The 23851-nt window shown below is 38.5% G+C and overlaps 1 protein-coding gene and 2 long non-coding RNA genes across 4 annotated transcripts in view; 1 reads left to right on the top strand and 2 right to left on the bottom strand.

Annotated features, from left to right (window-relative positions):
• The window catches only part of sh2b2 (SH2B adaptor protein 2), a 28500-nt gene extending 5516 nt beyond the window's left edge, over window positions 1-22984 (top strand). For both annotated transcript variants that reach the window (XM_083525742.1, XM_083525741.1), the window contains exons 2-9: window positions 6021-6915; window positions 10757-10858; window positions 11491-11582; window positions 12527-12627; window positions 12968-13129; window positions 13904-14106; window positions 16949-17120; window positions 19083-22984. In XM_083525742.1, coding sequence (XP_083381868.1) covers window positions 6052-6915; window positions 10757-10858; window positions 11491-11582; window positions 12527-12627; window positions 12968-13129; window positions 13904-14106; window positions 16949-17120; window positions 19083-19369 — 1983 coding nt within the window. In that variant the 5' untranslated portion in view covers window positions 6021-6051 and the 3' untranslated portion in view covers window positions 19370-22984. The remainder of the gene's footprint in view (window positions 1-6020; window positions 6916-10756; window positions 10859-11490; window positions 11583-12526; window positions 12628-12967; window positions 13130-13903; window positions 14107-16948; window positions 17121-19082) is intronic.
• Window positions 1-23851, bottom strand: part of LOC310717771 — a 339024-nt gene that overhangs the window by 197828 nt on the left and 117345 nt on the right. The window lies entirely within an intron of this gene.
• On the bottom strand, window positions 4009-6402 carry LOC310717813. The gene is made up of 2 exons (XR_014530941.1): window positions 5668-6402; window positions 4009-5352 (listed from the first exon to the last, which is right to left on the bottom strand). It is a non-coding gene; the product is annotated as an uncharacterized lncRNA (long non-coding RNA).

Below are 23851 nucleotides of genomic sequence, written 5' to 3'. Positions count from 1 at the left end.
GATTTCTGAAAACTTTTTTTATTTGGTATGTAGATATGTTTTGACAGTTATTTGTACTGATGCACCTCCTGCTGCACTACACACACACAGGTTTAATGCATTACAGTCATTACACAACAGGAGCATCCAGGGCAAGCACGTAGCTGAGCAGTCATAGGATTAAGGTTTTTTTTTTTTCCCTTAAGGAATTAACTGGGACCAGGATTTACACCTTCAGGTCACAAGCTCAGAATCTGAACCGCTGAGGCAGAGCTACTACTTGCTTGTTTATGTTTTACATGAAGCATTATTGGAGAATAGTAAGCGATGACTGGAAATTCCCACATTAAATGCAATAAAAAATAGATAAATGTTGTTTTGTAAATATATAAAAATTGTACTTGATGTCAAATTGCTAAGGATAAGGATAAGGAGTGTGTGTGTGTGTGTGTGTGTGTGTGTGTGTCCAGCTGTCCCTGCACTGATCCTCTTAACCTCCAACCCCAGTGTAAAGTCCTTCTGAAGACAGTTGTCCTACAATCTTCTTGTTTTTTTCAACGCCGGTTTATTACACGCTGATGTGTAGACAGCATTAAAAACTCCTGAGTGTGATTAAGACAATACAAATGTATTGGTAGCCAAAATCTTGTTCTTCCCAGAAGAGTGGAGATTATAATAACAGTAAATAAGGACTACATGTGGAATGGGATGTTCAAAAAGCACATACCAATCTTATGGTCAGATGTCCATAAACTTTTGTCCATTTAGTGAATGTGTTTTTGATAATTTTTATTTTATTTATTTATTTATTTTTTTAAAGGAGTGCGAGTACTAGTATGACCTTCTTGTTAAACCTTACAGCTACTGTATATGTGTCACATTGATCATTATACATGAAGTAAAACTGTCTTTCTAGACTGGAACAAAAGTAAGAATTATTATATGTACATTTTTTATTATTATATATTACACACACTTATTTATAGATAAATTTTTTTACATTATATATACATTTGAGAGAAAACTTTATGATTAATAGTGTAATTTAAAACATCAAAAGGAAGTTAAAATATAAATATTTTAAAAAATTCAAAAGCTACAGTAGGTAATTAATTGAATTTTAAATAACCTTTTTCCTTCATTTAATGCAAATGTATTCATTTATTTATATTATATAAAAAACTTTCACTTTTACTGCTGAATCAGAATCTGAATAAGAAAGGGTTTTATTGCCAAGCTTGCTAAAAAAAAAAAAAGCAATATAATAATATAAGTGGAAATAATTGTATACAGTAATCCCCCGCTTTCCCCCGGTTCAAATCTCGCACCCACGGTTTAATCGCGGAATTGCTTTTGCCACATAACTCATTTGTTTCGGTCTCTCGCGGAGACCAAAAACTTATAGGGAATTGTTTTTATGGAGTTTTATGTGGAAATAATGAAATGTGTTAATAAAAAATATAATTATTAATTATAAAATGTTAATACGGTACAGTACTGTGTACATAAAACAGCATTTTTTGGGGTGGTGTCCGTTCATCGCGGTTTTTCGTTTACCGTGGGATAAACCGGGGAATTCTGCATAATAAAATAAAATAAGTCCTTTGCACTATTCATGAATCTGTCCCATTGCATGTCATTCCATTGGTAACTTCAGGTGGAGATCTTTTATAGTGTTGATGTTTTACCTTAATCTGGAAACATAAATATAAAGTCTATAAAGAATATAAAATCTCTGTCCAGATGGTTTAATCAGTTATTTACATCCAGATAACAGGTGAAAAAGGGATGATCTTGATGGTGTCAGAGCACATTTATGTCCTTTTTTTTATTTCAAATAGTATTTTTTTTTTTTTTAGACTAAATAAAAGCAGGATTACTGATGATGTACAGGTGTAATATTTAATACAAGCCTTTTGATTGATATACTGTAGAATGTAGATCTGAAAGCTCCTCAGGGGAAGCTTATGGTTATCAATGTGAGCTGCTGGATTGTAGAGTGTTGGACACTCTTTCTGTCTCTTTTCTCTCTGTGTCTTAATGTTTTGTTTGTCTCTCTGTATGCCTAGTCCTCTCTGTTTCTCACTGTCTGTCTGTCTCTCTCTCTTTGTTGTTTGTCACACCTTTGTCCCCTTTGCTTGGCTTTTTTGTCTCACCATGTCTCTCTCTCTGTTTTCCCTCTTTCTCCGTTTCTCTTTGTTTCTGTATCCCTGTCTCTGTTTCTTTCTAAATGTGTTTCTCTTTAGCGCTGTTTCACTCTGGTTTTCTTTGACTCAGTTTCTCTCTCTTTCTGTCTGTCTCTGTTTCTCTCTAAATCTGTCTCTTTCTGTTTCTTTCTGTCTCTTTTTCTTTCTGACTCTGTCTCTTTCTGTTTCTCTCTGTCTCTGCTTCTCACTGCGTTTTTTTTTCGATGTTTCTCTCTGTTTCCTTCTGTCTCTGTTTCTAATTTAATGTGCATACATTTGCATACTTAATTATACAATAAAATATATTTTATAAGAAATATAGTTTTTTAATGCAATTTAAGTATAAATGTAATAATATTTAAAGATTTGAATAATGACTGACTAAAATGTTTAAGGCTCGGGGGTTCAAACCCCAGCAATGGCAAGCTGCCACTGTTGTACCCTTGAGCAAAGCCCTTAACCTTCTCTTCTCCAGGGGTGCTATATCAATGTCCACCATGTGCTCTGACCCAGTTTCCTAACAAGCTGGGATCTATGAAGAAAGAATTTCACTGTGCTTCAGTGTATCTTGTAGAAATTATATGCAGTTTTGTCAGATTTGTGGCATTGTATACTGAGAAAGTCTGGATGCTCAGAAAGTCTGAATCAGTGACAATTTGTCTCACACTGTCTCAATTTAGACTGAGCTCTACTTTTTCTCCTGTGTTCTTGTGTTTAAGATTTTCATTATAGCAATGCTGATGCTTGTAAAACTCAACGTGGAGCCTAGTCAGCCAGGCATATAGATTCAAACTAAATCCAAAACTAAACCATGGGATCAAAAGTATTTGAAACTAATGCTAAGCAGGTATAATAATGTTAATTTCTGTCAGTTCGAGTTTTTTTGTATCAGTACCCCTCATTCAGAAGATATTATTAAATAAATTAAATAGCAAGAAAATCAGCATGCTAGTTTGTATGCAAATTGAGTTATGCTAAAGGCCAGCTGGTCACATGAGCATTTTTGAGGAAATCTCTTTTTTTGTTTATGTCCCTCCTAATCTGAACAGGAGTCTAGCTTTAGCTGTGTGCTGACTTTCTGAAAATGTTCGTGGTTTCCTTCCTGTTCTCATTTGGCTCTTGTATCTGCTCAGACCTGAGGGATGGTGTTGACATTTTAAGCATATCTGGATGTAAACATGTCGGTAAGTAGGCTGAACAGCTCTGTTTAGAAGAATAGAATAGCTTTTATTTGGCACTTATACATTACAGCAGAGTGAAATTTGTTCTTCGCATATCCCATCTTGCTTAGAAGCTGGGGTCAGCCATGATACGGCGCCCCTGGAACACAGAGGGTTAAGGGCCTTGCTCAAGGGCCCAAGAGTGGCAGCTTGGCGATACCAGGGCTTGAACCCCTGACCTTCCGCTCAGTAACCCAGCACCTTAACCACTGAGCTACCACTCCCCTGTTGTCACTAATTTTAGGAAATAGGCTGAAAGCTACTGCAAATGAATAGGAAGCAAACAGGAAATGACTGAAAATGCAAACAGCAAGTGTGTGGCTGAAGTGGAAGATAATGATGATTTTGAATGAATAATTTGTTTCCAGGATTTGTATGGAGGGCAGGAATATTGTTAAACACATGACTTAGTAGAAGCCACTAGTAGTGTCTTTATCCTCATTGTGCAGAGTACATGTAGAGTGCAGAGCCAATAAAATGCAGTTGGCATCAAACCTGAAGTGCTATACAGAGATCATGAGGTAATTATAGTTATATAGTAATGTACAAAAAGGCACATGTAGACAATTAAGTAGATTGCAAGTAAAATGGTCATGCAAATGGCAAGACAACGGAGGGCAACATTTATATTGTACAATACGTTTTTTTGGGGGGTCGGAGATTTTCAGAAACTGTTGTTGCGACAGTAAAGACTCCTGTAGTGTTTGCCAGAACTTCTTCAAATTTCTTATTGTTGCCATCATTCCATCAGTAATTAGTTGGCATCGAGGAGAATTCTACAGTGACACCACAGCATTGACCAGAACAAAATCTTTCTGCTTTTCCATGAATACACCTGAGAACATTTTGGAACAAACGTCCCATTAGTGACATTATTACGATTTTAAGAAACTGCTTTATCATTCTAAAAAAAGAAATTGATAAATTTCCACTATCATTGAACAGTCAGTATTAATCCAAATTAAATATTTAACTTGCATTTGTGGGCAAATTATAAAAAAAAAAAAAAAAAACATTTAAAAGCTAGCCAGTTAAAAGCTACAGTGTGCTGCCCAGACTTCAGTGGTTGCTAATGTAATATAATAACATGTGATGGGCTAGTTTAATAGTTAGCGTTATCACAGAGTATAGGAAATTCACAACAGACCTGATGTTCTATCATATTAATTTTTTTTAACATAATTACCTTGAGGTGTCTGCATGTTCTGCTAGGAGGAAACATATATGATGGCTTCTCAACCCAATGGAAAAGCCAGAGTTTCCATTAACCCCCACCCCAAAGGTTTCCACCTGACCACCACTGACCTAGATTAACGTTTCAGATCTGTACGATAATATAAACTGTGACTACTCAAACATGTAAGTCAGGCTATATAGAGGCATTGCCTCATTGTCCATGCAACACTTTGAAAGTAAATTTGAAACGTCTGAACCATTAGTTAGATTTTAAATTGTAACAACGGGTCCATTTAGCTCTTGTGGCATTACCAGATTGCAAGCCTCAGGTTTTGGTGAGAGTGTTTTGGAAGTAAACGTTGCTTGCAAACTCTTTTGAGAAACCCTACTTGGAAATGAGCTGAGCACATTGGCAGCATCTCACAAACGGACTAAAAATAAAGCGGCATTTGGAACACACACGTGATGACATGATAAATGGGGTCCGGTTTGGCCTCGGCTGCATTCTCCAAAAAAAAAAGTGAAGCCCCAGATGAAAGCTGAAAAGGAGAGAATAATGCAAGAGGGTGGGGGAAAAAAAGAGGGGGGGACACAAATGGTATAATTTGCATAGAAGGGTTGTTTCAATAGTGCAGAGAAAAAAAGAGAAGGGGGGTGTTGGAGGGAGATGACAGAGAAAAGCTTGATGCTGGTTGGAGATAATAGAATGTGTTGGTTTTTCTTGACACCACAAAACCACAAAGAGGGCTTATCTGTGATACAATGAGGTTGGCAGCAGTGCTTGGCGAGGCCTGTGGGAGATGGAGGGACAAAGAGAGAGAGAGAGAGAGAGAGAGAGAGAGAGTCTCAATGAGTTTTAGTCTCAATGTGGTGGGAAGTGGCTGCTTGTCAGCTTCATTTAGGAAAGAAAGCGCTGGCAGAGTTACACCTCCGTTCCTCAACACATTCTTTCTTTTCACTTTCATTGGGGAAAAAAAAAGTAGGCCAGGGGATTATTTCTGCATCACTTGTTATTTGTCATGTATTTCAGAAGAAATAGTTGGTCAGACTATATACCAATGTTTTGCAATTTTTGTATGTTCATTCAAAGCTTTCGTTTATCTTACCCCTGTTCCATGCCGTGGCCTGGCACTTATATATACCTTTTCTTATTTATGCTTCAGCACACTCCAATCCTCTATGGCTGATAGTGAAAGCAGACCAGTGTCATTCTCCGTTCAGTTCCAGGCACCCGTTTTCACTAGCAGCACACTGCAGCAGTCTTTCTTTTAAACAAACCCTTTTTCTTTCTTTTTTGTAAACTGTTAAACAAGCACAGTGATGACTAACCAATCGTCAGCCTCGTCCATCCCAAGACCAACCCCTGTTCAAATTCCTCTTCACTTTCTTACTTCATTCTCGTTGTCCTTCTCTTCTTCGGCAGGATGTCTGACCCTTTCTTTCTCTTTCTGTCCCGCAGTGCACTGCCAGGGTGTTGGCATGGCCCAGGGATGAATGGTGAAGGGGCACCCAGCAGCCCGGAGCTCTCCTCGTGCCCGCTGCCCGACTGGAAGGAGTTCTGCGAGTTGCATGCTCGTGCCTCTGCTGCCGACTTCGCCCACAAGTTCCGTCGATTTGTCACGGAGAATCCATGCTACGACTCTCCGGGAGCTGACGCCAACTTCTCACGTCATTTTGCGCGCCACTTCCTGGACTGCTTTACTGCTGCTCTAAATCAAGCTCATCAACCCGGGTCGCCTGGGGCTTCCTTAGCTCCCAAGTACGCAATCGCACCCTTTGCAGGGATTCAGGGCTGCCCACTTCCCTCCTACAACCACGAGTTCTTCCAGCGCCGAAAAGACACAGGGGCCTCTAGTGAATCGCTGGACAGCATGGACAGTGGAGGAGGTGGAGCCTCTGCAAGTTCCACCCTCCATGGGCACAGGGTGACCGTGCTGGGCCAGTCACGAAGCTCTGAGGATGTTTCCATGGGTCACTCGAAGGCCCGTTTTAAGAAGGGCTTCTCGTTGAGGAACATGAGCCTATGTGTAGTAGATGGGGTGCGTGAGATCTGGCAACGCCGGGCACCTCCTGAACTAGACACAGTAGGCACCAGTGTCAGGAAGTCAAACGGAGTAGAAGCAGGTGGACATGAGCGCTGGAGCCAGAAGCTGAGGTTGTCACGGGGCTTGCAGGGTAACCGTGTTGAGCTTCTGGAGATTCAAAGAGAGGGCACACTGCGCTACATGGTGGCAGATGATACTAACTGTATGGGCACTGCGCAGTGGCAGAAGTGCAGATTGCTGCTCAGGAAAACAAGAACCAGCTCGGAAGGAGGCGAAAAGTTCCTGCTTGAGTTTTATGTACCACCAAAGGTAGGAGCATAGCTGCATTTTGGATAATATCCACATTCTGGATGTTGATTCTGCACATAACATCCCATAAACCAATAAATTATGTCTAGATTTCGCAATGTGTTTGCTAATGCCTAGAAGGATATGCAATAGCGCTACAGGTAGAAACATAGTTGCTAGTTCTATAGTCAGTATTGTAGAGGCTAGCCTTTAGCTTAATAATACAGTCCCTATATTTATCACAGAAATGGCAAATAAACTACTAAAATAGTCTAGAAACATCTCTACACTTTACACAGATATGCATGTGAGTTGGAAGTTCACCCTAAGTTCTTTTGCTATTTCTTATCGCTAGCTGGTTAGCTAACTTCGAATGAACTTGTTTACATTCGGGGGCAGACGATACGAGTTGGACGGCCAGTGTACTTCATCATATTCTGTGAAAAGGCTTAAAATCTCTTTATTAGTAAAATTTCAGAGTAATTAGCAGGTTGTTTAAGATTGATTCCAATGATATATTCCTTATCAAATATGCAAAACTCAATTTATGAAAAACCACATTTGAATGTAACAACCCAAATATCGATGAATGGAATGTGTTCAGAGTGTGACCTGTACTAAAGAATAAGGACACACACACACATACTGACATGCACACACCTAAATCCACTGTCAGTACACAAACTGCAGAAATGTGAGGCCAGCTCTGCTGAGTGTGTGTAAATTTGCCAGCTGGTATAGGATCCGGTTCTGAGCCAAGACTTGGCTTTGTTTCAGCTGGCGCTAGCATGCCACTGCACTGCATCCTGCTTTGGGTGTGTGCCTTCTCATTCCTCTGGGTGAAGAGGGCCGAGTATAGGGCAACATGAGTCCTTTGGTGTAAATGCTGCCTTAAATTACGCTTCCTCCGATTATCTTTGCATTTGTTTTGTCCAAGCTGTTTTGTAAGAAGCATGGAGTTCTGTGCTAATGTCCGCATGCAGCACGATACCTGCAGTGCCCACTAACGGTAAACTGCAGTTTAGGCCAAAGGTTTACACGTCCATTCAATCACACTGAAAACAAAAACAAATTTAACGTTTAAAGTTGCCTTTGGAAAGACTCCCTAAAAAGTTATTGCAGTATTAGGAAAAAAATGTAAAATCTCCATTTACTGAAAATGACATCAAATTCCTTTATACCACAATTCTGTGGAACTCTCTATCATCATAATCACGAATATTGAAACAGGAACTTGCATTTTTTTTTTCCGGTTAACACACGCTCTCTGTGAATATACAATCATTCGAAAAACAAAGTACAGTGCAACCTTGATACTCGCGTTCCATGACCCCTCGCGAGTAACAAAAAATCGCGAGGTTTTGACTCTCCCTTTGATGGTTCCTTTTTCAAGGGGAATTTTTATTAGTTTATTATTTTATTTATTAGTACAAACTCTGTTTTGAAATGTTACTCCGAACTTTCGAGCCACTCGCGGCTTTTTGCAAATCAGACTTTTCGGCATTCAAAAAGTTGCGAACTATGGAGGTAACGAGTGTCAAGGTCGCGAGTATCGAGGTTCCACTGTATACCCTACTTTCAAATAAATTATAATTTTATTTATCAGGGCCCAAATGGCTTTCCATATACAGCCATTCTTTTTCCCAAAAAGTAAACCAGCATTCAGAAACCAAGTGGGTAAAAATAACTACAAATTTCTTACTTCCACAATATTTCAGAGACTAATTAGAAGCCTGTGGTTAATAATAATATGCATAAAATTAGTCAATTGCTAAGAAGTGTGAGTGACTAACTCTATAAAAGTTGAACTTTTGGTAGGTTTCTGTTCTGGAGCACTTGAGTGTGTGTCTACATCAACCCTGACCACAGAGAAGCCATTGCTACTGCTCATCAATAATGAAAGGGTTATAAGGCCATTTCCAAATTATTTGAATTTACCATTCTAAAATAGGATCTAATGTTTATGATTGTTCTTTAAACACCTACCAATTAATGCAGTTCCCAGGATTTGGCATTCCAGCAAAGTTGAAGGTCAAACAAGGTCAAGGTTAGAAACAATAACAAAAGAATCTTGTGAACAACAGGCTTTTGTTAGCACACATGTTCATGAGAGGACAATCAGAAAAATACTAAAAGTAAGAAAAGTATGTTGAACTTTTGTTTAAAGTGAGTTGAATTTCTACCATGCACATTCATCAATCACGTCACAAAGTGTAACTAGCAAATACCTAAATGTGTTTATACAGTAGCTAGGCAGACAGTAAATCAGATATGCTAAATATCTGGCTCACTACTAGTAGAAATTCAACTCAATTCACATTAATTCTGGTTGTTTTAACCAAGATAGTTTTGCAGGATTTTATTTTTAAATTTGAAAGGAAATAGGAAAAGTTTTTCCCTATTAATTGACATTAATTCCCAAATATTCCTATTGATTCCAATATTTTCCTGTTAATTTTCATGAAAGATTTGCAGTATTGAAAATTCCTGGAATTTCGCAACCCTAATCAAGACATTAAGATGCTGTGGAAAGATCTTTAGAGAGCTCTGAAACGAATGCACATAAACATCTAAGAACGCGTTACAAAGAAAAGGGAGAAAATATGAGTCCTTTTAACTACAGTCAATCATTAATTTAATTTGTTGTTGCTAAAAGTAGTTTTAAATGTTACGGATATATAGTATGAACATGTTTGTCCCCCACGTGGTTTCTAAATGCTGGTTTTCTTTTCTGAAAAAAAGACTGCATTTTGAAATCTGTTATGTTCTTTTGAGTCACTTGAGGTTATTTGTTTGCTTTCAGAAGTCGATAAGGAATCGGATCCAAAACCAATTTCTACTTAGTCAATAAAACCAAATAATTGAAGCACATATATATATATAAAATATATTGCAAATATTTCTACCCGGTTGTTTTTCCGGGGAATCAATCCCAGGTTTAAATAGTACTTTTTTGTAGGATAGTTCTAAATTTATCCTTATCGACTGCATCAAGTCTGGCATTAATAGAATCTGATCTCAGACTGCCATTTCCTGGTGGCCCTTTTTTAGGGCGACTTCCTCTTCTTGGCCAAAATGACTTCCTGACAATTTAAAAAAAGAATTTCGGGTCACTAAGGAAGCAGGAGTCTTTCTCGTTACATTTTACAATCCCGAAATGTGTGGAGAAGGAAAACTGTTGGAGTGGAGGAATTTTTGGGTTTGTTGTTAAAGTTAGTGGTTTTTTTCCCTTTTTTTTTTTTTCTCCGATTCAAACTTAAGAAGAAAATACAGGGTGTGGAACTCGTAAGCCATTATCCTATCCATGTATCCATCTCCGAGTCTGAGCATTTTCAGTTTCACTTCAGCTTTAACTCAACACTCAGACATTCTTATACTGTTTGTGTTAAGATAAATATCTGGAACAACAAAGTTAAACGATATTTCCAAAGAAGGGCAGCACAATATAAGTATTAGCAGTTTGGTTTATTTTGTTTTTCTCATACAGCCATAATTACAATTTCATATTTTATTTATTTGTTAAGGTGGAGTCTTATGTAATATATTATTAATATTATCATATATTATTAATATATGCTGTTATTCTCATTAATACCATATCTTGAATTTTGGTTTATTCATTTAAATTGTATATTTAATATCGTTTTTGAATAAAAAAGAAAAATTATTTAAAAATGGGTTAATGGGTTTGATTGTTATATAAAAAATTGGAGTGGTTTTAATGAAAACTGTAATAGGGGGTTCTACTGGTAATTTGTTATAGGTCGCAAGTTATGTCTAGTGGATAATATTAAGGACTATTTTGTCATCTTGTAGATCACATGGACACCAAATAAACAAAATAATTTTTTTTTACTTTTAGTCCTCCAAGCCGAAAGTGAGCGTGCCTTTGTCCGCCATTGTGGAAGTGAGGACCACAATGCCTTTGGAGATGCCTGATAAAGACAACACATTTGTGCTCAAGGTAGCACGGCTTTATTCTTCTTTCTCTATGTTCCTTTTGTTTATATGCAACAAGCTACATCATTTAACAGTATTTATTCTCATAAAACTGTCATCTAGGGCAATAACAGGTTGAACAGGTTAAATGAAATGTATGTAGTTAGGTTATGTTCCACTTCACAAGTTTCTGTTTGTATTTGGAGAACAGGCAAACTCGCTCTATACAGTACATGTAGGTTAAATAATGGTTAAATGGCGAAAGAAATACTAAACCAACATGGCTACCATTTCGTACGTTCTAACTCCATGCAAGTCCGTCTGGACTGCGGCTAATTGAAACCGACTTTACCATACGACAAGACAATGACCCGGAACCTCTGTACATTTATATATTTGTTGAAAGGGAATCTTTAAGCCTTTAAACGAAAAAATAACGACGTGTCTCTCAAAAACTATAAAAGGTGACTAGGTGTTTCCACATTTTTAAAAGATTTGATTGATTTGTTGATATTAATAATGCTAACGCGTTAAAATTATTTATAGTATAAAAATGTATAGTGCTAATGTTGAAACTATCAAGCTGTGTGGTTTTCCTGGTGGTAAATAGTGCTGGGAAACAAGCTTATAAACACCATCCTTTGTGCTCTGCCACAGGTGGAAAATGGAGGCGAGTATATCTTGGAGACCATCGACTCTCTTCAGAAGAACTCCTGGGTTGCTGACATCCAGGACTGCATAGATCCTGGGTAAACAGCGGGGATAAATATTTGCATTTGGAAGGAAGGAATGAGAGAAATGGCGGAGTGGGCACAGGGCACAGCTTTTGATCTTAGCATGTAGCATAGGTTCTGGCAGGTCTTGGTACAGGTTTGGAAAGTAGGAGTCAGTTTTTATGACTGTGTAAATAGTATTGAGTCAGTTCATTGACTAAATGTTCATTGATGTCTGTCACTGTGAAAGTCTGGCTAAGAGGAAATTCGGTCTAGTTTTGGTTGGATGTTCTAATTTTAATTCCGTCCCTAATTTAATGTCTTTTCTTGGCTTCTATTAAGTTTCATGGCTTTTATATGTCAATAGCCATCTAATAATCACTGTCATTGAAATCTAGGCGCATATTTTACCTCAGCAAAGGTGTTTATTTCACATCTTTTAAAGAAGAAACCTTGGTTGGTATTGTCTTTACCAAGAATCAAGTCAGAAAACCTAGAAAAATTTCCAAATTTGTATTTATTTATTTATTTAAAAAAAAAAAAACCCTAAAGATGAGGTAATGTTTTTTATTTATTTATTTTGTAGTCTTATCTAGGCAGTCTTCCTGTACAGCTCATGTTGGGTAAAGAGTTTAAAATACTAAAACGTCACACAGTAATCATCAGTCGTTAAACAGCTACATACTGTTGCAAAATGGGAATAAACCTATAATTTAGGTGCAGTTTTCCGTTTTAACTTTTGGTAATAACCATCATTTAAAAAGCTAGATCTGGTGATTGGAAAACATTGGAGAAAAGAAACCTGTAGTTTCTTGAACTAGTGAAAATTTTCAGAATGTATAAAGAGTATTTCCAGTCCACTGTCCATTTACGCACCATTACCATGCTATAGAATTAATTATCCACTGCAATGTTGGCGTGCAAAAACTGCAATGTTCTGCAAAAGAGTGTAACTAGAAATTGAATGGCGTGTATTTCAGAGATAGCGGTGATGACATCGAGCTCGCGTCATGTCCACACGGCCAACCGTCCAAAGAATTCTCCATGGTGGCCTCCTGCAGCTGTGAACTCCTGTCTGAAGGTTAGTTCACTTTCTCACACGATACAAAAGGACAATAATTAAAGCACTATGTCTATAAACAGGTGAAATACCAGCCTCTGTTTAAACCCTATATTAACCATATTAACAAACAAAATGTTCTCATTGCCAACACTGAAATCTGCCTTGTAGACATTCAGTATCGAATTGCAGAGTCACAGAGCAGCTCATTATTAACCATCAGACTGAACACAGAGCAAAAATCAATAAACACTATTCCGTTGCAAGCCTTGTGCTTGTCGGAAAGGCGGTCAATAGCCATGTATAAAATAAAGTCTATGCTGACTCCTTACCTGTGGGATTGTTTTATTGCTCCTCTCAGGTGTACACCGGGGCCCTGAGAGGTCTTGTGCTGCAGCCGTCGATCATTACAGCACCTCTACTGTCCGCTGCAGGGAACTACCGTTCACACAGCATCCCTCTCACGTGCCCTTAGAGCGATTCCTGCAGCTGCCAGAGGTTAAGAGTACTAGCCCATCATCAGGTATGCACAAATATGACTTTATAGAATACCAGATGAGTGTGGTGGTCCGAAAACAGCAAATGCAACAGCAAATAATGCAAAAAAGAAAAATACAACACATTCGATAGTAAATACAACCGAGAAAATGAACCCAAACAACAAATCAGAGAACGCAACAACAAAACGCACACACAATGTGAAATATGCAAACAATAAACCACAAATCAGACAACATAACAGCAAAACACATACTAGAAAACGCAAAATTTTTTTATCAAAAACTCACAACTAATCAGAATATGTATAAATAACAATAAAACAAACAGAATAACAAAAATCGGAAGACAAACCAGCAAAACCAAAATGCAAATTAAACATAAAAACAAACAAACAGCAAGTGAATTATGCAACAACAAATCAGGAAATAATTTGCACAATGTTGTGGTTGTATTTTCTAATTTGCTGTTGAATTTTGAGCATTTTCTATAGAAAAAAAGCTTGATTTCAAATGTTGGAAACTTCAATGTTTATATGGCTATATGTTTGTTTGGTCCAGGATAGAAGTATCCTTCCTTTTATCCATCTATCCATCTAAATGGCCCTGATGTAACAAACATATTCAGAATTAATGCATGCTCTATATGGCAATTTTAATTTCATTTTATTAAACACAATAAATTAGCCACACAAAATTCACTTGATCCAATCAAGAATTTCTTCTATTTCAAATTTCAGTAGGTAAAAGTAAATATCTTTCTACATTCGGTTAAAAAACTATTTCCGTCATGTTTTCAGTTCCCAGTGAACCTCCTGCAGAGTCGGAGGTTGCTGCTACTCTTATTGGTTACCCATGGTTCCATGGGACTCTATCGCGAGTCCGAGCGGCTCAGTTGGTACTGGCCGGTGGAGGTCGAAGCCACGGCCTGTTTGTGATTCGTCAGAGTGAGACGCGGCCGGGAGAATACGTACTCACGTTTAACTTTCAGGGAAAAGCCAAGGTGAGGCTGAATCGCACTGAACACAACAACAAACCAGGATTTACATAGTATTGCATGCACTAATGTACTAAGCTTCACTAATTAAACACAAGTTATTGGGACACCTGACTTTTTTTAGCCATGTGTGGTTCTCTTAAAAGAAATTATACCACAAAGTTGTAGAGACACAATTTTAAAGGATGATCATGTAGCATTAGATTTTCCATTGACCCAAAATAGGTGACCCACAAAAAATTATTTGCTTTACATGGGTTGGAGTAGAAGATCTTGGGTGGTCAACCCTGTTGAGCACTTTGGTGGAATGATCTCAGTAAGCACACTCAAAAATCAAGTGAACATCTTTCCAGAAGAGTGGAGGTTATTCTAAAAGCAAATGGGGACCAAATGTGGAATGCGGCATGGTAGCTCAGTGGATAAGATGTTGGACTACTTATTGGAAGGTTATGGGTACAAAACCCAGCACTAACAAGCTGCCCACTGCTGGACCTTTTGAGCAAGGCCCTTACCATCCAATTGCTCAGCTGAGATACACCAAATGTCATAAATGTCATGAAGCACGCATCAGTCTTATGATCTTATACACATAGTGTATACACAGCAGTGGTAAAAGCTACATCGTGTAACATGAATTTCTGCTCCAAAATGTCTTGCGTGGTGTCACATTTTTGCTCCAATGTTTAAAAAAACAAAACATGGAACGAAATCACGTAGAAAATAAACATGGCAATGAAGTGCATAATTCAGTTCAGATTTTAAAAACATCATGATCTGTATAAGGACTTTCTGCACTTCCATTAAACACCTTGTGTTCATATAAAAATTATGTTTTGTGAACTGCTTTGCATATATAATAGTTATACAGGCAGAGGGGGTATTAAATTTGTTTGTGATATACTGCTGCCTTCTGTGTGAGCATTAATCCGTTGCGGTGGCACGCTGCCACCGCGATCTGGACGAAATCCGATCCTTTTACATCCTGCCGTCCAAGATTCCGCCTTACTCTGGTGTCGCAGTTGGCAACCCGAAGCCTTCTTCTATAGTGCTGCCCTTTTCTCTACATCTGAGAGGGCTTCTCTTTTACTTTCCCTCTTGGTGGTTCTATATGTTAACTGATCTGTCTGTATGTGGAGGTGGAATTTTCCCACTCCGGTCCTATGACCAGAGGTTGTACACCGAATTACGAGGCCAAAGGTGTGTGTATATGTGTGTGTGTGTGTGTGTGTGTGTGTGTGTGTGTGTGTGTGTGTGTGTGTGTGTGTGTGTGTGTGTGTGTGTGTGTGTGTGTGTGTGTGTGTGTGTGTGTGTGTGTGTGTGTGTGTGTGTGTGTCTATGTGGAGTGAAGTGGAGTGGATAATTGTATTTGTACCTAGTGATGGATATACGCTATATACAAAAAGATTTGGGACACTCTTATGTGGTTCTTCCCCAAACTGTTATCACAAAGTTGGGAGCACACAATTGTGTTGGATGTGGTAGCATAGATTTTCCCTCAACATAGAAACAGCTCCTATACAAAAACCCAGCTCTATCACAATATAGGTTACATGGGTTGGAGTGGAAGATCTCCTGCTATAGAGCTCTGACTTCAACCCTATTGAACACCTTTGGGATGAATGTGAATGCTGACTGCAACCCAGGCCTCCTCACCTCACCTACATCAGTACCTAACTTTACGAACACTCTCTCTAGTGGTTGAATGAGCGAAAATATCCATAAGCACACTCTAAAATCTAGTGGAACATCTTACCAGAAGAGTGGAGGTTATTGTAATAACAAAGGGGATTCAGGGTGGAATGACACATTCAGATAGCATGTACCAGTCTTATGCTCAGGTGTCCACAAATGTTAGTTTATATAGTATATATATATTATATTTGATATGATATGAACTAGTAAAGCCTTTGGGATACTTCACAGGCATGCAAAACTGTCCACTCATCATTTTAGATCACCAGTAAGTCGCAAAATGCACAATTTACCTCATTGTTTGAGTGCTAAGCTTGAAAAACTTTGATTCAATAAGACCTACTTCTCAAACATGACAAACTCCTGAGACAAAAGCACATTAGTGGTAAGCACATCAAATCAAATTCCTCAAGGCTGAATAGTGTCTGCTCTTTCAGGGTTCTTTCAGGGTTCTTTCAGGGTTCTCGTAGGTTTCTCTGATGATTTTATTAGGGTTTTTTCAGGGTTCTCTCAGGGTTAATTCAGGGTTCTTGTCTGTTTTTTTTTTTGTTTTTTTTTACCAGTGCGAATTTTATTTAAGGCCGTTTATATAAAAACATTTAAACCATGAAATAAAATGAATTTTTTATAATAATTAAATAATAAAATTATAATAAATATTATACAATTTGTTATAAATAGATGTTAGATTATTTATGAAAAAACTGACAAATTCCAGCTGTATCAGAGGTAATATTATGTTTTATTTATATTGAAAAAGATTAAAATGCATTGTCAATGTTTTTTTTTTTAATATTCGTGCAGCTAATCGGGTAAAATAATGCCTTTTAATAATTTTGCATTGGAGTTTTATAAGAAATGTACAATAAATGTGTAAGAAGGAAGTGTGTTTTGCCAAAATTGTGCAATGTGACAGTCCAGTGACTGAAAGCAGTCAACACAATCACATTTTTGGGTGTCACATTGAACAGCCAGCTCCCAGGAAGTTCCTCTTAAGTTTGAGGGAAAACAACTGGAAAGGGACTTCCTGTTATTCACCTCTGCTCTCGTGCACAGTATATTCATGATTACTGTATGCACTATAATAACTAAAACAGTCAATAAAACCCGGTGAGCACTGCAGGAGTGTAATAATGCGTGTGCTTTGTTTTGGCAGCATCTGCGGTTGTCGGTGAATGAAAATGGCCAGTGTCACGTGCATCACCTCTGGTTCCAGACAGTGTGTGACATGCTGAGGCATTTTCACACTCACCCGATCCCGCTGGAGTCCGGCGGCTCTGCTGACATCACGCTGCGCTCGTACGTGCAAGTGCAGCGCAATAACTCAGGTAATACATGATGACTTTATACGCGTTCACCTGCTTGTATTGTATTGGGTTTAATGGAAACCTTTTAATAGTGTAACAGTCTCTACTGGTCATTTGTTGCCATGTATTGGAGGCACGTTGTGTTTAGTGGATACCGTTAAAGATCAGTAGGACACCTTGGGGACCATTAAGACATATACAAGACATTCCAATACATTTCTACAATGGCTTCTTTGAAATAATGATAATGAATGATGTACACAAACACACTAAAAGAAACCATTGTGTATTGGTTTTAATGGTTAACATGTTCAGTGAGTGGTTTTCTTTTCATTTTTTCTGCAGGGTCAAAGCTACAGTGAAAGTCATTAGAATTTTATGTCACCATTATGAATCTACACAAATCACCCCATGATATTGAATGAAATTAGTTTGATATATAATACAAATTTATTTTCATATTGTATAGAGACAGTTAGCTAATTTCAGGTTCATGATTGCTTGAATGTTGCTAGTTTGCCCAGGGAAAGTGGTGGTTCGGGTGCTGGGTTACTGATCGAAAGGATGGGGGTTCAAGCCCTGGTATCGCCATGCTGACACTCTTGGGCCCTTCACTGTGCTGTAATGTGTGAATATAACAAATAACGGCAATTCTATTCTAGGTGGCTATTACAAAGCAACTAAACACACATTTTGTTATTTTGACATTTTCAGTCATATAAGTTTTTTTGTTCTTGAAACTGTTACCACAAAATTGGGGGCGCACAATTTTATATATTTGTTTGGTTGTGATAGCAATCAGTTTTCCCTTCACTTGTACTTGACAAGACAAGACAAGACCAGACCAGACCAGACTAGACCCCTGTAGACAAAGCCAGTTCTAGGAAGATATACTTTACATGGTTTGGACTGGAAGATCTTGAGTGGCCTTCTGTAGAGCTCTGACCTCAACCCTTTTAAATGAATTGGAAAACTGACTGCCCCCCAGGCCTCCTCATGCCACATCAATATCTGACTTTCCCAACACCCGTCTGTCTGAATCAGTACAAATCTCTAAAAACACGCTTCATAATCTAGTCGAACATCTTCCCAGAAGAGTGGAGTTTTTTATATTAGCAAATGGCAACTAATCCAATGTTTAGATGTCCACAAACTTTTGTCCACATGGTGTATCTAGATGTCAAGTATATACACATATCCCAAACCGCTACCTAGAAAATCCACTATACAGAGTGTAAACACTACACAAGTCATGTCCTGTTGCCTTCTGAACAGCCTTTTCCCACCATCCCCACCGTCTAATATTTGAAAAACAAAATTACAAACAGAAAATTGAGCCGAGAAGCAGGGAGAGCAGATCCTGATGCGGAAAACCGGAGCTCAATGGATGGATGGGTGGGCTTGTCGTTTGACTGAAGGAGCTGAACAGAAACTCACTGAACCTGTGAAAACGACCCCCTTCTCTCCCTCGCCGTCGCTCTTTCCCGTATCTGTGCCAGTCTGCTTGGAGCAGATGAATGCCCTCTATTGGGCTATGAGGCAGCACAGAGCCCCTCTGTTCTCCTGCAGGTCTTAACATGCTCCATCTCGCACACAAACAAACATAGGGACGTGTCTGCTCATGCTGTTTGTAAAAAGGGCCATTAATGTGATGGTCTGATTAAAAGAGGTGTGTTTGATCGGATTTTTTTTTCCACACACACCATTTCCCGGCATCGTTATTGCTAAATTGCTGCATTTTCCCCTTCAATTCACTTTGTAGAACTTTTCATGAAGACATTCTTGGGTTTTTTTATATTAAAATGCCAACCTTTTGTAGGTTTTAAATTATAACGTTAGGGCAACATTTAGTTTGAAAAATGTCCTTCATAGATATGGAAAAGATCAACAGCCCAGAAGATGTGGCTACACTAATCATATTAAGGTTTAGAAGATCATTTAATAACTAAAAGACCTGCGCCCCTAACCTTGTTTTCCTTGCAGATGTTCCCAACGTCGGCACTCCTTCGCGCGAACCAGGCTGCCGAATCGAGGCGGCTCAGGCCAACCTTCATCTTGCCGGGGTCTCGCAGCTTCCAGCAACCCCTGTTCATGATGCTCCACTCTCCTCCAGCTCATCTTCCTCCCCCACGGCCCATGGAGGTCTTCGGAGTAGGAGCAACAGCTCGGAAAGACTGCTGGAACTCCCGCCTGCTACCGCGGAGGAGTACAACGACAACGAGGGCACGCGGAGGACCAGAGCCGTGGAGAATCAGTACTCGTTTTACTGATATCCGGCAAAGAGCAAGAGAACAACAGCATTCCTGGAGGGAAAGAAAATCTAATAACGATAGCTTTTTAATATTTTTTCTGTTTTTGCAGTGTTTATTGGCAGCCTTAATGGAAAACAGTACTTTGAGATTTTCAAACTTTAACAGCAGCGTTGAGTTGCTTGGAGTCCCAGCAACTTTTCCTTGTTCCTTCAGGCAACCAAACAGGTGGCTGTTCAAGTAGGATATACTTCTTCAAAAAATCTGACATATTGTACATTCGGTTGCCCTTTGCAGCCAAATACCCCGAACAAAGCTGTTGGTTAAAGAACTATCAACTAAGATCAAAGGTCCTAAAAGCAGCTTTTAAAGACTTTCTACATCCTGGAGTTTCCAGCACAGGATTTGAATTTGAGAAAAGGAATTATCCGAATCTCACAAGGGTATAGATGCATCGTTAAATGCTTCTTAAGAAAGCAATCACATGTTTGATTGTTGTTGTTTTTTCTAGCAAAATAAGCCATAACTGTAAAAGGAAGGAGCTCCTGTGAGGGATCATTACATGACATGGCCGTTGCCTTACAAAGCAGAAGCGTCCAAATGTTTTAGGAGGATGTCAGGGCAAAGATAACTTCCTTGTGAAGAAATATACATTTAATTGTTCATAAAAAAAAAATTAATTCACATTTAGGTAACCAGCCTCAAAAGCGACAGTGATGTGTTGTTTCCCTGCAGAACAAAAATTCAATCACCACTCATTCTTATCTTCAAGCATCATGGCCACTCGTTTACATTATAATGCAAGCTTTCCTATACAGCTGAATATAAGTATTCAATCCCCTATTCTATATTTTGTAGTGACCTGAAAGGAACCACACAAATTAATCCACAATATTGAAATGGGGGAACATCCATTCATCCATCCATCAATACAATTCATCGGCTTTATTTTTTTTTTTTTCTGTTGTACCATTGTTGCTTATATAATCCATCCCAGGTAACAATCACACCCTACTAGCAATTCAGAGTTGCCAATCAGCTAACAGTCCATGTTTTTGGAATTAGGGATGAAACCGGAGTACCCTGCAGAAACCCCAAAAGCATGGGACCATGCAAACTCCATGCATATTGGGCAAAGGTGGGATTCAAACCCTGACCTTGGGAGGTGCGAGACAAGCATGCTAACCCTGAAACAAAATCTCAGTCATGTCCATTTTACTTAAAAATGTGGAAAAGGCCTGTGGACACTTCTGTAACATAGGAGTTCAAATTTCATTTAAATACAACGACCCACTTCAGAAATGTACAGCATTATTTATTTCCTTTTTTTCCCCTTCTTTTCTACAACAGCCTTTGGTTTACAGTAAAATACACTATTTTCTATCCCTCCCCCAAAAGTAATGAAAGTGAAAGTGATGATTTGGCTGCTATTCAACAACCCAAAGGTCCTGAAGTTCCCTTTCCTGAACATACTACATTCTTTCTTTCCTTTTTTTTTTTTTTTTTCTTGCTCGGCGACACGAGCGTCGAGTGTGTGCCGAGTTCGATATCGTACATCTCGTTTCCATAGAGGAAGCTGTCGTGTTGAGACATCTGCCAGCGGTTATCCTCCCACAAGCCATTTCCTGCAGATGCCTCTTGCTCCCACCTTCCTTTTTTTTTTTTCTCTTTCTCTCTTCATTTTTTTAAGGGCTTTTAAGAAGTTAAAAGCTGCTCAGAGAAATCGATTTCCCCAGAGTGCTCCACTTATGTCTGTGAAGCTGTTGATAGAACGTTCCGGACATCCTGTCCTTGAGGCTTTGTGGAGATCGCTTCCCACAGCTTTGACGTAGGGTAAACGCGTCATTCTCCAGAAGTAAAGAGTTTACAATTAACCCAGTAATAAAATTTTTTGTAAAACGTGAGCAAATCAAATGTTGGCATTATTTCTTTCTTCTCACACGTGAGTCCATTTCACATTGTACATATGGTTAAAGGCTAGAGTTATAACCTACTAATACATGATTCTTAGTATTATTCGTCCTGCACAGAGAGATCGTAACTCTGTAAGGACAGTAACTGTATATCAGCGCTGGAGTAATAAAAGAAGTGATTAGTTCATTAACGAGTCGAACTGTGTGATGTGCTGATATCAGCAAATCATTGATGCCTCATTTTTTTTACATTTATGCCATTTGGCAGATTTCCATATCTAGATTCATACAACTGACATCTACATCAGTGGTCCACAACCCCTAGGCTGTTAATCGGTACCGGGCCGCACAGAAAGAATACATAAATTATTTCCATTTTATTTTGGAAAATGACCGGATTCTCTCCGCCACATCTGTCTATGACTCACTCTTGATGCATGTCAGGATGCCTCGGTGTCACCTCCATCCGCTACCTTCTTAAAGGGGCTCCGGCCGCTAACGCATAATACATTTCGGCTAAATTCAAACCCCCAAGCGAGCAAAACGAACAAACAAACACCACAGTGGATTCACGTTTATTATTATATTTAGAAAATAACAGTTTTTATGGTTGTATCATTTTATTTTGTTGTATTTATCCACCACACCCTAAAGGCCTGTCCGTGAAAATATTGACATTAATCTGGTCTATGGCGCAAAAAAGGTTTAAGGGCCGTGCTCAGGGGCCCAGGAGTGGCAGCTTGGTGTGGCTGGGATATGAGCTCATAACCTTTGGATCCAATGTCCAGCTACCTCCATCTTTTTTTCTCCCAAAACTAGATGAAACAGATGAAACAAGCCCGAATATTTGTAAGAATTTTCTCAAAGTACCACTTCGTATTTACCATATTCGTCTTCTCTTTTACCATCATCGATGACACCTTCAGAAATTTCACTTTAGGCATATACCTGAGCAGATTAACCAGATGATCCTAAACTGCTGTAGAGATGAACTCAAACAAATGCATTTTTTTCCCCAATGCATTAAAATTGAAGGTTTCCCTCTGACTGTTATGAAGCTCTGAAACTGGAGACTCCTTACCGGAAAACACTAAATAGTCACCTCACTACTGAAAAATATCGAAAAGCATTTTGAATCAGTTCATGTCGTGTAATTTGTTACCATGGAAACACCATTGTAATAGAAAAAGCTGGAACTGTAGATAGAGCTGCTGTTTTATAAAAATGAACGACAGATTCTGACCAATCAGCATCAAGCGTTCATATATAGTGCTGTAGATTAGGACATAAAGAGCAGGAATGCCCTGAATTTTTTCAGAAATTCGACACACACACACACACACACACACACACACGCTTTGAAAGTAGGCAGACATTAAGAGAAGGTCACCGAGCCACGTGTGCCAATCTGAATCGTATTTTTTAAACCTATTTATTTCTCTCCCACTTGTAAATATCATTTTCCTACAGAGATTTTAAGTTGTGTATTTTCACCATACATGCTTTTTTTTAAATATAGAAATTAATGTGTAATTATAGTTTACTTATCGTAATGTTTTTTTTTTTTATTACGGTTTTTTTCGTAGTACTTTTTTGGGGGGTTTGGGGGCTGATGCTGAGGTTTTAATAAACGAGTTGGTGCAATTTTGTACAAAGTGCTGTACTTGACATACTACTTTATATTTCTGTGAATAAAAACAGAGAAAACCAACCTGTTAACAAATAACCCTGGTACGTGTTGTTAGTTTTTCTCCTAAACATAACGCCATGAAATTTCATCGAGCTTAGCGGCTAATATGCTGCACAGATTTTCTATTTCCTCGAACATCATCATGCTTTATTTGAAGGCTATGTAATGAAAGTACCACCCGTCATACCGTCAATAACATACAGAAAACAATCTTTGATAGGTGGATTGATGCCACCTGCTTGAGTGACTGTTTCCACCCTGACCCTGATTTTTCTACAATAGCATGTTTTTCTTTTAACCTACACATATACAGAATACAGACAAAAGTTTGTTGACACCCAAATAGAAGATCGGTATGTGCATTTTGCATCCACATTTAGATCCTATTTGCCGTTTACAAGAACCTCCACTCTTCTAAGATGATGTTCCACTAGATTTTTGAGTGTTTGTTGAGATTTTTGCTTGTGATTAATAAAGTAGGTATTGATGTAGGTGATGTGAGGAGGCCTGGGGTGCAGTCGGTGTTCCAAATGATCTCAAAGATGTTTGATAGGGTCGAGATCGGAGTTCTATAGAAAGAGATCTTCCACTTAGACCCATGGAAACCATATCTTTATGTAACTGGATTTGGGCATAGAAACATTGTCTACAATTGTATTGAATTTGTGGTAACAGTTTGGGGAAGAACCTCATATGGCCGGAAAAGTCAGGATTCCAGTTACTTTTGCTAATATAGAGTGGTTAGAGAATTTTGCGTCTTGGGTTATGAAGAAAACTGTCCCTTGACCGAGGTATCATTTGAGACTCCTTTAATAAATGCTCAATTAACGTCTACTTACACAAAACACCATTTAATGAGAAACAAGAATTAAACTAATAAGAAGGAGAGCATGGTGGTAA

Source organism: Silurus aristotelis (assembly GCF_946808225.1).
Source record: "Silurus aristotelis genome assembly, chromosome: 22".
Classification (NCBI taxonomy): domain Eukaryota; kingdom Metazoa; phylum Chordata; class Actinopteri; order Siluriformes; family Siluridae; genus Silurus; species Silurus aristotelis.
The sequence above is the reverse complement of the archived record's forward strand: the minus strand, read 5'-3'. Positions and strand labels throughout refer to the sequence as shown.